The sequence below is a fragment of the Cyprinodon tularosa genome, unplaced genomic scaffold, assembly GCF_016077235.1.
Source record: "Cyprinodon tularosa strain WSP-4 unplaced genomic scaffold, ASM1607723v1 ctg12, whole genome shotgun sequence".
In the NCBI taxonomy this organism is placed as follows: domain Eukaryota; kingdom Metazoa; phylum Chordata; class Actinopteri; order Cyprinodontiformes; family Cyprinodontidae; genus Cyprinodon; species Cyprinodon tularosa.
The window spans coordinates 1,415,674-1,430,777 of NW_024038003.1; the positions used below are offsets into that span (position 1 = coordinate 1,415,674).

The 15,104-nt window shown below is 38.4% G+C and overlaps 1 protein-coding gene across 1 annotated transcript; it reads left to right on the forward strand.

Annotated features, from left to right (window-relative positions):
* The first annotated feature begins 306 nt into the window (after positions 1–306).
* LOC119773546 (relaxin-3 receptor 1-like) lies at positions 307–5,223 on the forward strand. Its single transcript, XM_038270539.1, has 3 exons — positions 307–888; positions 1,044–1,487; positions 3,039–5,223. Exons 1-3 carry the CDS (start codon positions 688–690, stop codon positions 3,651–3,653), a joined length of 1,260 nt encoding a protein of 419 aa, XP_038126467.1. The 5' UTR covers positions 307–687; the 3' UTR covers positions 3,654–5,223.
* The last annotated feature ends 9,881 nt before the right edge of the window (positions 5,224–15,104 follow it).

The window sequence follows — 15,104 nt, forward strand, 5'->3', positions numbered from 1 at the left end:
TAGCCAATAGAAAGTCTTTTGCTACAGTGGATATTTGTGTAATAAAACGTGTAATTTTCCTTATATACTCAGAAAGATGCACAACTTTTGCTGTCGGGTAATATCTAACTTAGCTACAAAAAAAAGAATAGAAAAGAGACAGACAAAAAAAAGTCTAAATAAACTAAATAAACCATTTTGATCTCGAAGCTCAAATTAAATAAAAATAACGCTAAATCCTAAAAATATGAAACCGATGACACTTTTCTTCTTGATGATAATAATAGTCATCATTGATGGATGAACTGTGCGCACCCACAGTGCGCCGTCAGGCGGCGGGATGAGAGCCTTTCGAGTATAAAAGCATCCAGTCCGGTTCTGCGCTCACATTCTCAGGATGAAGATGCTGACGAACCGTAACAGAATAGATTGATATTTTTCTTTTTTAACATTTCCCCTTTATTATATTCAAAGATATACATTTTTGCTTCAAGTTTCCATTTGAATCACCGATATGTGAGAAGAGAACGCGGTGCGCACTTTGGACTTTGAGCACCAAACGCAGGAGGAGGAAGATGGGGAGTTTTGTCTCCATATTTGTGCACCCTCAGTGCGGAGGATAGTTTGGCACATGAGGAAAAGCTAGGGACCTTTATCTCTACAAAAAGAAAAAGAAAAAAAAGTGCGCCTTTATTTCTCTGCACAAGCATGCAGAGCAACATCAGCTCCCCCGGACCCCCCACTGGACTGAGCGCGTGCGGAGGGCAGGAGGAGGAAATATCCGAGCTGGTCAGCCCTACGGGAGTAGGGTCCAACCTCCCAGTTTTCAATCTCTCACTCAACTGCTGGCTTCACATCCTCTCCAAGGAGTCCTCCCTGGATCAGCATGGAGACAGCGCAAACCTGCCAGTAGGTCTTCTCACCTTCATTTCTCATCACAAGATGGATGCAGAGAATGTGCACAAATCATCTGAGTGTTTGTATGGCCAAGGTTTTTTTTCTTTTTTGGAGGGGTGGGGGAGTTGGGGAGTCTACAAGCTTAAGTTATAATTTGTGTCTGACAGGTGCGAGTCCTCATTGCCATGGTCTACCTGGTGGTGTGCGTCCTGGGGCTGGTGGGGAACCTCTTGGCTCTCTTTCTTCTCCACTCCCGCCGCCGGGGCCACCACCACTCCGCCATCGACTGCTTCGTGATGAGTCTGACCATCACTGACCTCCAGTTCGTCCTGACCTTACCATTCTGGGCTGTGGACACAGTGCTGGACTTCCGCTGGCCGTTTGGTCGGGTCATGTGTAAGATTGTGAGCTCTGTCACCACCATGAACATGTATGCCAGTGTTTTCTTCCTCACGGCAATGAGTGTGACCCGGTATCACTCCCTGGTTACTTCCCTGAAGATGAGCAGCCCAAGGATCGCCATGACTCGGGCCAAGTGGGTCAGTTCGGCCATTTGGGTGGTGTCTCTTGTGGCAACGCTGCCCCACGCTTTCTACTCCACCACCGTTCAGGTTGGTGCATTTGCTTCTCAACAGGGATGCACCGATCAAAGATTTTGTGGAAAATTGCAGTTCCCCTTCTTTTTTTCAGATTAAGACTTTTCTTTATTAAATACAAAGACCAATGAAATATCTTATGAAATTTATTTGAATAAAATGAACTTTCTTCTGTAATTAAATATTCATTGGATAAAAGTAAGTTCTTAAAAAAGCACAAGGCTACAAAGCAGTCTCTAGAGTAATGGAAATATGGGCCTACATTACTGTAGCAACCTGCAGGTTATGGCACAAAGGGTATGTGTACCAAAAACAAGGACATAACTCATTTAGTCCTTTGCATGTGGTGTTCATCCACCTTGAGAGAAAAAAAGCTTCGATTTCCAGTAATGTCTTAAATTGTGAAATCCTTCATTCATTTATTAAAAGTATAGAAGAGCCTTAAGCAGCCTTTTCTATTATAGACGATCATTACTCATTCATACTGGATCCAGAGGAGACATACTGTGTGTATAAAAGAGAGCTTTCTGTGTTACACAGTGCTGCAGGATTTATATACTGTTATCAGGCCTTGTGCACAGGACAATGCCTTTTGGTGCATCCCCTAAAACAGGTTGAAAAACAAATAACTGGACTTCTTTGTGTAGTTGAAAAAGAATGGCATTCAAAGCCTAGTGAAGCAGAAGTCCAAGCTTTAAACTGTTTGGGAGTTGCCATTTTTAGGGATTTAAATCCAGATTGGAGTTTTACTGTTGCACTGAAAGATGTTTGGTAAAAAAGGTGTGAATTCTTAAAATCTATGCTTCTGAAAGCTTAACAAAAAACCATTACAGATTCAGTGGACATTACAGTGTCCATCCTAGAAGCTTATGACAGCTCTTTTCTAAATTTATTAACACCCTTCTAAGAGTAAAAGTAGTAAAACTTCTCTTAGTGAGAACTTCCTCTCTGAAAAGCGTGATTGCGTGCTGCGGGATTTAAATACTGTTTATTATCAGACCTTGTGCACAGGACAATGCATTTTGGTGCATCCCCAAATAAAGGTTGAAAAACAAATAACTGGACTTCTTTGTGTAGTTGAAAAAGAATGGCATTCAAAGCCTAGTGAAGCAGAAGTCCAAGCTTTAAACTTTTTGGGAGTTGCATTTTTTAGGGATTTAAATCCAGATTGGAGTTTTCCTGTTGCACTGAAAGATGTTTGGTAAAAAAAGAAGTGAATTGTTAAAATCTATGCTTCTGAAGCTTAACAAAAAAAACATTACAGATTCAGTGGACATTACAGTGTCCATTCTAGAAGCTTATGACATCTCTTTTCTCCATTTATTAACACCCTTCTAAGAGTAAAAGTAGTAAGACTTCTCTTACTGAGAACTTCCTCTCTGAAAAGCGTGATTGCATGACATGGTGTTTTCCTAAGGTTTATTGACTGAGAGAAACTATCAGTCATTCCAAGAACTGATTTTATCAGTCACCTGTTGATTTCTTAGTGCATTTATAGACTTAATCTTTAGTTCTTATTTTTAATTTGCCATTATGAGCATCTTGTCATTCTGTTGTGTTTTTTAGGTGTCGGCAGATGATGAGCTCTGCTTAGTTCGGTTTTCTGACTCCGACTCAGGTCACTGGGATCCCCAGGTCTTGCTTGGGCTCTACCAAACACAGAAGGTCCTTTTAGGATTTGTAGTTCCCCTGATCATCATTTCTGTCTGCTATCTCCTTCTACTGAGGTTCATCTTGAGTCGACGTGTTGTGGGCAGCACGGTTGGCAGCGCTGGCAGCACTGAGAAATCAGAGCACGAAAGAGGACGGCACCGCAACCGCTCCAAAGTTACTCGTTCCGTCACCATCGTAGTCTTGTCCTTTTTTATCTGTTGGCTGCCGAACCAGGCTCTCACCCTGTGGGGGGTACTCATTAAGTTTGACTTGGTGCCCTTCAGTAAAGCCTTCTACAACGCCCAAGCCTATGCCTTTCCCCTGACTGTGTGTCTCGCTCACGCCAACAGCTGTCTCAACCCAGTGCTCTACTGCCTGATCCGAAGGGAGTACAGGGCTGGACTGAAGGAGCTCCTCCTGAGAGTTTCTCATAATGTCCGAAACATTCTTTCTCTGGCTCTGAGAGGAAGACGAGTGGAGGAAGCACCCACCAGCACCATTGTCATACATAAGGACATCAATATGTAATTTCTGCTGTCACTGAAAATTTTGGAAAAGCTTAGCTAAGTTTAGCTTTTATATAAAGAAGATACGTAAGCGCAAACCACCTTTCAAGGTTGACAAAGTGTATTTGGTTACCATGGGAAACAAGCAGGCCTCGTTGTTTACCTTGTTGTCATTTCAACCTCCTGTCTGGTTGTTTGTGTTTGACATATCTAATTGATCTCATGGCATTTTCTGAAACAATGACTAGTTTACATAAGGTGCATAGTTATATTTATTTGCCATTGCATTGCTAAGAGTTTATTTTTTTATTCCATATATTTCAGATAAAAAGTAAGCAATGGCCACAATGACATCTAATCTAAATTAGGAGAAATCCTCCGCGGAGAAATATTAAAGGCTAATTGTGATCACCAACAGATTTACCATAATAAATATACAGACCTTTTTTTTCACAAGTGGATGATGCTAATAACATATTTTGCCTGCATAAAAACATATTGCTGCTACCGAAACTGAGAGAGGTGTGAAAATTGCAATTAATCATCACAGTTGACACCTTTTTTTTGTCTTTGAGGAAGCTGTATTGGATTTTCAGATCAGTACAGATGTTTTTCAAAGTTTAGAGTTAGAATATAAAAATTCAGGTGTGTTAAGGTTAATACTAATCCATAAAGAAACTGTAGGATTGTAGGTTTTCAAGCATGGACACTGACTTTGGCTGTGTAGGCTCTCGAAGGGGAATCATAAAGATATATTTTTACTGAAATCCTTCCTAATTATATCTAATTTAATGACAATCCAAGTAGCATTTCTATGGGAGACATTTTTAATGGTTAAGATACTTTAGCTCCAAAGCCTTTTGAGAGGCAAATTTAAAACCGTATCATCTAAATGATTTATAGCAGAGTAATAGAACTTGAGATGACATTTAATTAGTATAACTTTAGTTGAATTAGTAATGTTAATGTGTCCTGCCATTTCACTTGCTGCAATATATATGCCTTTTCATATTGCAGCAGATGTCTTATCGTTTCAGCTAGAAAGCTGCAACATACTGTTAGCTAGCTGTTACTACAATGATGTGAAATTGCATGAACTCCCTTCTTGCCTAATAAATTCAAAACTCCATGAGGTATTCTTAGTCAAATTTGAAATGACATATTTACATAAAACCCCTGTATAGCTACAATGTTATGCTAATATTAACATGTTTACTCTCTTTTTAAATGCAGCTTGTCAGTGGATGAGTACATAATTCAGTGCAGTTACTGTCAATTAGGGGGTTGACGAAGCTAAGCGAAATCTTTTTTATTGTTAAAAAGATATATATGTTTATCTTTCAACATAAAAAAATATCAATCAGGGTTTTAGCTCCTTGCAGATCTTAGGCAAGGCAAGGCAAGTCAAGGCAAGGCAAGGCAAATTTATTTGTATAGCACAATTCAGTTCAAAGACAATGAAAAGTACTTTACATAAAATGCAGGAAAATAAAACAGAATCAAAGCAAGTAGGAAAAATAAATTAATTAAAAAAAAATGCAGAAACAAAAAAGAACATTAAAAACAGTTGGACTTTAAAGGAACTCAGGCTTTCCACACCTTTACAGTTTTCTGGAAGTTTGTTCCAGATAAGTGGAGCATAGGAACTAAATGCTGCTTCTCCATGTTTAGTTCTGGTTCTAGGTATGCAGAGCAGGCTGGAGCCAGAAGACCTGAGTGGTCTGGAGGGTTGATACACTGATAGCAAGTCTGTGATGTATTTAGGTGCTAAGCCATTCAGGGATTTATAGACTAACAGAAGTATTTTAAAGTCTATTCTCTGAGATACAGGGAGCCAGTGTAAGGACTTTAGAACTGGGGTGCTCTACTTTCTTAGTCTTAGTGAGGACATGGGCAGAAGCTTTCTGGATCAGCTGCAGCTGTCTGATCCACTTTTTAGGCAGACCTGTGAAAACACTGTTGCACTAATCAATAAAAAAAAAAATTCGACAAACGGAGCCCTTGCTCCATCTGATAATGATGTTTAATAGAACATTTTCCTCAAATGCTAGACTAATTCTAAAACACTTTAGTGTTTTAAAGGAATAGTACACCCAAAACATGATTAGCCTTCATTTTCTACTCACCCCCAGGCTGAACAACAGTGTGTATAGGATTTCCTAATAGCGCCCCCATGCGCGCTCACGGCGCTACGGAAGCCGGCAGACCAAACCAGCGCATTCAGCTCGGCAAAAAACTCATGCTCTTCCTCAACACTGAAGTCCTCAGACATTTTTCTTTCGTTGTTTCTTTCTTTGCACAGGTAAACAGCACATTTCTTCTTCTACGCTTGCATTATCGGCAGAGCAGACGCTGAATGCGCACTTCCTTCCGGTTTGGTCTGCCGGCTTCCGTAGAATCGTGAGCGCGCATGGGGGCGCTATTAGGAAATCCTATACACTACTGTTTAGGCTCTAAAACGTTCTAAATGACTTCGTTTCGAGTAAATTCTGGATGCTACCCACTCAGGACACTTGGATTACATTGGACGAGCAGTATGGAGGAATATTGACACGTTTTTGTGGACTTTTGTGGACCTTTCTGTCTCGGGCACAATAGACCTCCATTATTTGAATGTCAGCAGACAGCAAGAAGCCTCCCAGATCTCCAGATGCATTTGAGATATCAAAAAAGTACTCCAGAGTTTTGTTCAGCATGGGGGTGAGTAGAAAATGAAGGCTAATCATGTTTTGGGTGTACTATTCCTTTAATGTGACTAATTGATTATCTGGCTTGTTTCACATTAAGCAGTTTCTTAGTTAATTCTATAGGAAACTTAGAGCTTCAGAAACGTAAAGTTTTACTTTGAACATCAGTACATTCAGTGAGTAGCGTTTCAGTTGTTTTTCAACACACATCTCTCAACAGCCAGAGATGCCTAAGCCAACGCACAGATCATATGACATGATACAGAGAGACGGGAAACTGCGGCAGTAAATACAGTCTCTCTTTTACTTGGATCATGAAAGGTGAAAACACTTTTAAGGGAAATCGTTATTTGTTAGATCCGCAGAGTAAATTAGGCTGCCTTTAATATACCTATACAAGCAATGCACACAAAAATTCCCTTATCACAGGAGAGCAGGTTGATCCATTTTTTAGCAAAAATAATAACATCAAACCAACAGTTCACATTTTCTAAAGAAAACTAAATTTAAACCATTTAATCTACTCAACTGAACAATGCAATGATTTAGAAACCACCTTGTTAAATTATACATTTATTTATTTTTTACAACCTGAATATCACACTGTAAAGATAAATTGTTTCAGAAAATGCAATGAGACTGGACTCTGTTGTCGGCACTTAAAGATGGAATATTTTTCAGTTCCATCATAATCTCAAAGTCTGCTTTCTCTGTTGAAACAAACAAAAAGAAATATTGATATTAGTCCTGTAAGGCCATAATTCTTTGATTCCTCTGTCAGCACATGCCCTTGTTAATTGGTCCTCACAGTTATGTGTAGGTGGATTCAGGTCTTCCTGTTGGGATGAACTCTAAGCAGATATATGATGTATTTAATGTTCACATTTGTAAAAAATAAAATAAGAAAAAATGCAAATCTGCTAAAAAAAAAGAAGAAGAAACATAAAGTTAATAAGCATAAACGATCCACGCTGATCCAACAGTTTACGTCCTTTTCTGTTCAAATGTATTAAAACAATATAAAATGATTGATTTTTTTGACTCCTGAAGCGATTTATTTCTAATGCAGCCCTTTAGGATTGTTATTTGATTTGTTGAATTATTGTGGCCCACTCTGCCAGTCATTTGTGCAATAAACAATAATTCCTGGACAGTTGCCATTCTCTGTTTAAAACAAACATTGCCACTGTCTGCTTCGCTGTATTGATGTGAAATGTTTTGTGAATTCACGTATGTCCCGTGACATTAAATAAAATAAAAGGACAACAGATTTCACTGACTTTTTGGATAAGTTAATCTACCTTGCAGCCACAACAGCATCGCAGCGTTGAGGTAAATGAGTCACTTGCACAAAAGCCGTCCCACATTTTGCCCTTTAGCAACCTTTAAAATTTCAACACGGATAACCTTCTTCCAGCCACCGGCAGATGAGTGCAGTTTCTGATGCGGTGCAGGCTCCATGACAGCTCCTCCATTGTGTGCCAATCTGGTGCTGATTACTTCTGTTGTCCGAATCACAGATTCCCTCACTGTAATCTCTGTTGTCTCTGGTGTTGCTAAGAGGAGTGAGTCTCCAAGGAAACCCTCATAATTAGTTTGAAATTCAAGACAATGAAAAGTGAAATGTTAAAGTTTAAATTTGATCAAATTACAAGTCCTTCAGACGCAATTTGTAATCAGGAAAAATGAGGTTGTGTGCATAAAGGGATATCAGGTACAAATTAAGTGACGCAGTCACTTCAATGCATCCACTCGCATATTAGTGGTAATCTTAGAGCTTATTCATGCGAAACAAGAAAGACCTGACAAAGCCAAGGGCAATTCCACATGTACCGAGTAATTGATTGTCAAGTACAAAGAGCAATTTAACACTAAGAGATGAAAAAAAAAATACACTTGAAGAAATCCAACTGAGAAATTTCATTTAAGTTGTACGTTCAGCTAGAATAGATCAAAGTTTGAAACAATTACTGGCTCAAGGTGCTTATATCTCCAGAGCTTATGGTCAAATGGGATGAGCGTGAATGACAAAATGGGTCAAAGACAGACTTACTTCTCACAGCAGAAATAACACTCACCAGCACTGATGAAGAATAGCAGCCTAGATGTATTTTTAAATATATCCGGGCAACCATTTCTGTGTAAAAACGACAGCTGATTTCTGATCTTGGGCTCAGCTGCCAGCTTCATTAGGCTCACATGGGAACCTTAAATTACAAGCAAAATCCAAAGGCAACATGCAAAGTAGAGATTTTAGATATTCTGCAAATGTCATGCTGAAACTCAACACGGAACCAGCTTAATCAAACACAAAGAAACCAGAGTGGGAGAACAGGATTTACAAAGCACAGCACAGTTCAACAGGAGGGAGAATGTTCCATAAGACCCATATTTATGGTCAAAACCTTAGATACACTGATCATAGATATGTTAGATTTATTTTGATGATTTTATGCATGTGTTATTCTTGTTCCACGAAACAATACACCATACAACCTAAATTATGTCAATAGGAGGAGAACATTTATTTTTAAAAAATCTAAAAAAATTGAAAAAATAATTGAATTTGTTAGGGTAGATTTTCAGATACCTGGAACATGATGATCTCAAGTGCTTGAATTAACTTTTTAAGTTTATTGCAGACATTTCACCATTTGTCCAAAAGGCCCCTTCAGCTCTGTCAATGAGATCAAGCTGTAGTTTCATCAAACTAATAAAGCTATTTGGTCATCAATGGGGGATTTTGGTTTAGAGGTAAAATGTCACCAGGGAACAAAAGCAGATGTACAAAAGCCATCAATATAAGCATTTACCATGAATTAATATAAAATTCTAGATGCAGGTTTAAACCTATGGATACACCTCCATTTACAGTTGGATAGATTTCCTTTGGCAGTTTGTTTTTGTTGCCAAAAATTGGCTTCTGGCATGACTCTGACAGATTACCTCTCCACTCTGTTTGGCAGAATTGGTAGAGTGAATTTCTTTTATTGTGTGGGGGTCCTGTTTTTCACATCTAGCTCTGGGAAAAGATGTCCCAGAGCTAAACGATAGGTGAACAGATGTGCTTTATCAAGCAGATCATTAAGACTCTTGACTCACTGAACTGCTCACACCATACACCTCTTCCCGGACCCGGTCAGGCCAACAGCACCGTCTGGCCCCACCCAGGACACGGCTAAAAAGAATGGGCAACAGGGCCTTTGAAGCCGCAGCTCCCGTTCTGTGGAATTCCCTCCCAGACCACCTCAGGGCCCCACAGACGGTGGATTGTTTTTAGAATGGACTGAAAACTTTCCTTTTTTGAAATGCTTACAATTGCTGATTTTTAGATTTTTTTATAGGCTGCGTATGCCTTCGAATGTATTGATTTTAATGATTGTCTTTTTACTCTGTTTTTAATGTTATGGTCTTTTAACCTTGTTTTAATTTTCCCTTTTTTTAAATGTAGCACTTTGAGATTTGAATTCAAATGTAAATTGCGTTACAAATAAAATTAACCTCCTACCTAGAGAACCATCAACAAGCCAGCAGACACAGGTAACTGTCATCTGGGGCTGGACCAGCCACCACCCAAAAAACACGCCAGACCCACACCCAGGAGGAAAACCTCTTCCCGCCTGCACAGAGGGGCGATGACATCAGCATTACCTTCACACCTAATGTAAGAACTATGCCTGAAGGCTTTGGAAGTAGAAGAAAAGGGCCTTTCTAAATTTAGTATATTTTATTTATTCCAAAACAAATTTGTGTTTTTGAAGACTGTGCATCTGAAACATCCAATTTGTTTCAAGTTTCTATTAAAACTGCCGAACCAAACCGTTACCCTTTACACATATAGATCTCCACTTGCAGATATTAATCTGCAGCAATTAACACAGGAAACCTGAATGTCATCCCTAAGAAAAAGTTTGGTCAGAAGAGACAAAGAGTCAATAAGACCCTTTAAAACCAAAGTAGGGAAAGTTTATTTGTACAGCACCATGCATAGATATTGCTTACATTTCTGCACAGGAAAGCATGGAACAGATTTCAAGTAAAAAAAAAAATGGAATAAATGAGTAACAATGGACTTGTTATTAAGGGTATTATGAAATAAAACAAAATAATTTAAAGCATAAAACAAAAATCTAGGACCATGTATAAACACACCTAAAACAAAATAACATTCCAAATGACATGGGATAGCTGCTACCAAAAAGTAAACTGTCAGCTTTAATTTAAAGGACCGACTGAAAATACCTGACCAGCAACTATGAAAATTATGCCCAAAACCATTCAGTGCCTTTTACACCGATAGCAGCTGTTAAAATTTGAGTCCTTGACTGGAAAACAGTACAGTTGACTGTGGACCTACCAATTGTGATTAATTTTCCTGGTATTGATCAGAACTTTGGTGGCTGTGTTTTGGGTTAAAAATAAAAGTATGGACAAGTTTTTTTTGTCTTCATTTAACGTAATTAAACTTGTCTGAGGTTTTGACGTATCCATTTATTCCTATCTTTACTAGGTCTGACCGTTACATAATGTAGTCAAATGTAAAAAGAATCAAACAAAGTGTGCAGTATCACCATGAGTATACAACAGTTATTGGCAGGCATGGTGGTGGTAGCTTCATGCTGAGGGTCCGATTCCCTGCCAAGGGTACTGGTGCACTGCTTAAAGGGGATGGAATATTCAAGTCCAACCTTGAAGACCTTTACTTGTAATCATCAGCTAGATGATTAAAACATCAAAACCATTGTTTGGTTTGGTTGATGTTTACGAGTCTTTTTTGTGTGTATTTGAATAATTTGTTGTTGTTTGTCAAATTGTCTCTCTGAAATTGTAAATTCCTATTCATTCATTCATTCATTAGGTTGCAGGAAATCCACATTTAGTAAACACAGGGAAGCTTAAGTTGGAACATTTGCTCAGCCTGGAATAAGAACGCAGATGTAAATTACTTAATGAAAGACAGTAACATGAGCTCCATTCCAATAACAGCTGTTTATGAGCTTTTAATGAGAAATATTATTAAAGCAGTTTGATATAAAAAAAAAAAATGCCACTTACAGGAGAATGAAGTTTAATTTATCTAAGGACAAAAAGGCTAGGCCCTGGATAATGGCGTGCAGAAGCAGCTAACAGGTAACCTCTATAATTCAGTTCAACTCTACTCCCCAAGGGGATGGGTTAAATGCAGAGATTTCATTTCATTTCTCTGTACTTGTGATAATGTAATGACAATAAAACACTGGAACTCCTAGAGCATGTCATAAATGGTAATACTAAGAGTATTTAAAAGTGGATTTAAAAAAAAGTCATAACAGCTCAGATAAGCCACACAAAACGGGTTTAGATCATCAAAGATTGTTAAAAAAAGAATAAAATATTGACAAGAGCAACAAAAAAAAAACCAAGTAATTTACTGCAAACAGACATGAAAGAACACCAAATAACAAAAAGACATCAGTGAGTCACAAAGCAGGCCATATGAAAATAAACAGAAAGAGGCACTGGGGGACATGAAACAACCACCAGAGGACCCGAAGTGCTACAAGGCAACACAATACGGAGAAAATGAAAGCTCGAAAAGAACACAAAAATATTCAAAGAAGCTACAAAGACACCAAAATCAGATTAATGCGGTTTGGAATCACTGGGTTCCTCGGGTTCAGGAGTTTATAGAGAAATACGGGGAGTCTCATAATCCACTCACAGAGCTTGAAGCTAGATTTTAATAATAAAGATTGGGAGCTGACATGTAACAGAGATTTCTCACTTTAAATGGTTGCTAATTTGCACAAATCTTTCTCAGAGATTCTTCAGCTTTTCAGGAGCGTTCAGCATCATTTCACACACTTCATCATTAAGAGCACCTAGCATGCTGTGCAGGTTCTCACTGGCAGCTCAGATTGTCATTTCTTCACCAAGGCATAGATTTTACCCTTTTAAACTGAAATACACTTTGACAAAGTTTAAAAGCATTGTATAAATCTTGCTACAACCAAAAACCTTTTTGTGAATAAAGTGCATATAAAAAAGAACAAAGTCAGAAGTGGCACCTTCTTGCTTTAGGCCAAATATTTCTGCAGGTCTTTTATAGTTTTGGATGCTTTCATTTTGGTTTTAGCTGCTTATGATTTTCCTTTTTTTTTTTATGACAATTCTGGTGAACAAAAAGTATAATGAAAGCCAAGCAGCACAGCAGGTAGGTCAGAGATAAAGTAACAGAGAAGCCTAAAACATCCAGAATCAGAGAAGCAGTCCTAATGCCAGCCTAAGAAATCCAAGGCTCAGGAGAGACAGGACAACTTTTAGCTGTGCTTCACAGATCTGCGCTAATGGATGACTGATCTGAGGGGGAGAAGAAAAGTAACTAGTCAGAAGCTGTGTAGGGGACACAGAACAGATGTGGAATAGGGTGCTCTGCTTCAATGAGTTATACAAGGTAGGTAATCCTGGGAGAAAACCTGTCAAAGAGTTGAGACTAAGAGGAACTTTTCCTTTTAGGAGGACAACTACATACAATGATGGGAAATTTTGACATAACCACAGAAAGATAATGACAGAAAGATAATCTAGACAGTCTCAACCTGCTGAAACCTGTTGAATTTTGCTGTAATTGCAGCAACAGGTTCTTTAAAGCCAGGACTCTGAGGACTGAAGACAAATCCCTGCAACACTGTTCATGTTTTAATTGTAAATAATGAACCTGAAACAATATATATCATTCCCTCCCCTTCACACTTGGGGAGAGTGGAGACGGTTGAAAAAGGTTTTACTTTCCACCCAATTTTTCACAGGCTATTTGTATTTGAATGACAATACTTTAACAAAGTAATTTCACATCCGCCCCCTACACACCCATACAGTACAAGTGCATCATTTAACAGCCTGGTGTAAAGTAAATAGCAAATGGTTAAACAGAGATTGCCAGATGTTGCACCAGTTTTATTTGTATTAACAAATAAAACAAATTTTTTATAACAAACTTTTTTTTTATTGACTTATTCAGGACATTTACAACCATTTTACTTGGCTATTAGTCCTTTTCATGTCTCGTAGCATGCTTCGGAAAAAAAAAAAAAAAAAAAAAAAACAGAAAACAAGATGTAGGATATCCTGCAACTTGGATTAAGTCTTTTGAAATCATTTCGACAAATTTCTAGAGTAGGCAACACTGTGTTGCAACTGTCCTTTACCCTAATTATCACCAATAAGACTCTAGATTGCCTTAAACCAGCTTTGCATGCCTAAAGCATTAGGTTTGTCCCATGGTGTCTATATGCCTGTTAGAAGCCAAAAAACTGCTGATTTAAACTATACAGCTGTTGAGTTGTTCATACAGACAGTTTGGATGCAGTCATAAAAATAATATTTCTCTCATTAAAAATATTACTTTTTTACCTCGATATTTTCATTTCTCCCAGAAGGAATTATGGGATTTTTCTGCTGTCCTGTAGGAACAAAGATGGGGTAACTAACCATGTGCTGCAGGATTCTAATCGGTCTATTTAAAACCATATTGGTTAAATAAACAAGGTTGCATTTGCCACACATGCAACTTTCCCCACTCTCAATACTTTGTGTTAGTCTATCACATAAAAATCCCTATAAAATATTTAATATGTTTTTATACACATTAAATATTATCCCTGAGATGGAAGTAAATCTCCATGCACTGTTTTATAGCTGCATTGTGACCCTGAATTACCCTCAATTAGCAGAAAGTACAGAAACTGTGGTGTTATAAGTGCCTGAAATGTTGACGTTATTGCTGCTAATAGAAGCTCAAGTTGTGCAGATAAAAGATGATCTGATCTAACATGATGGCTCACAGCTTAATGTTTTAGGAGCGTCACCCCAACCTCTATTTATGAGTGAATTACAGATGATTGTCTTTATGTAGATTACACTCATGCTTTTACTTACTGGATCTCAGTTGGAGCTCATTCTGGCATCTTTGTGAGGAGTAAATCATCTGCTGTTCATTTTGAATGTCTGCTATTTTCTTCCCATCTCATTACAATTCCTACACTGTTCATTCAGTTTGATGTTAAAGCAGAGATGAGATTCTGGGAATCTGGCACGGCATTCACCCGAGAGAAGACCTGATTAATTTCTTTTAAGACTTTGAGGCTCAGTTTGCTGCTTTATCCTTGACTCATTCGACAGGACTGCTCGATACTGTTTCATTTCAGTCAAGGTAGATCAAGACTGCGGGAAGGTGACATGAAGTGTTCTTAAATTTAAATAGAGAAATTATCTAAGGCTTTGCTGACAAAACATTGCGCTTCGAAGATGGAAGGGTTTGTTGGCCATGATGGATTCTAACTTTGGGTTGAGCTTTTTCAGTTATAAAATCAGTCTTTGAGAGGAGAGTTTCTCTATCTTCCTTCCAGTAACTGTTCTAACCCCTATATTCCTCCTCTGAGACCTCCTCAGGCTCTATGATGCTAAATGGGGGATAATCTGTAAACAGGGTGCATGCAGAGGCTCTGTCTGTGTTTGCCTTGTTGTGACAACCATGTGAAGAACCTTTTGACAAGCTCGCATCAGGGTTTGTGTGACCTTGTCGGATCTATTTGTATTTCTCACAAACTTCAAAAGAATTCCAATAATGACATTAAAAACTGTTAGCACAAAGCACATGCCACCGCTCTCTGCCTCAGCAGGGTCGGTATTAAATGTTTAATGAGCTGCGCTTTTGCTTTCTTCAACACAAAGTGCTTTGATTCGGAGCAGGGGAGGAAAATGGAGAGCTGAAGATCTTTGATGAACTTTTACCATTTGTCCGGGCC

Bases quoted from the DNA above. Each gene is read 5' to 3' on its own strand.
- LOC119773546 (XM_038270539.1), top strand. From the start codon at position 688: ATGCAGAGCAACATCAGCTCCCCCGGACCCCCCACTGGACTGAGCGCG. The intron at 889-1,043 runs GTAGGTCTTCTC...TGTGTCTGACAG, and splicing joins GAGACAGCGCAAACCTGCCA to GTGCGAGTCCTCATTGCCAT. The intron at 1,488-3,038 runs GTTGGTGCATTT...TGTGTTTTTTAG, and splicing joins TCTACTCCACCACCGTTCAG to GTGTCGGCAGATGATGAGCT.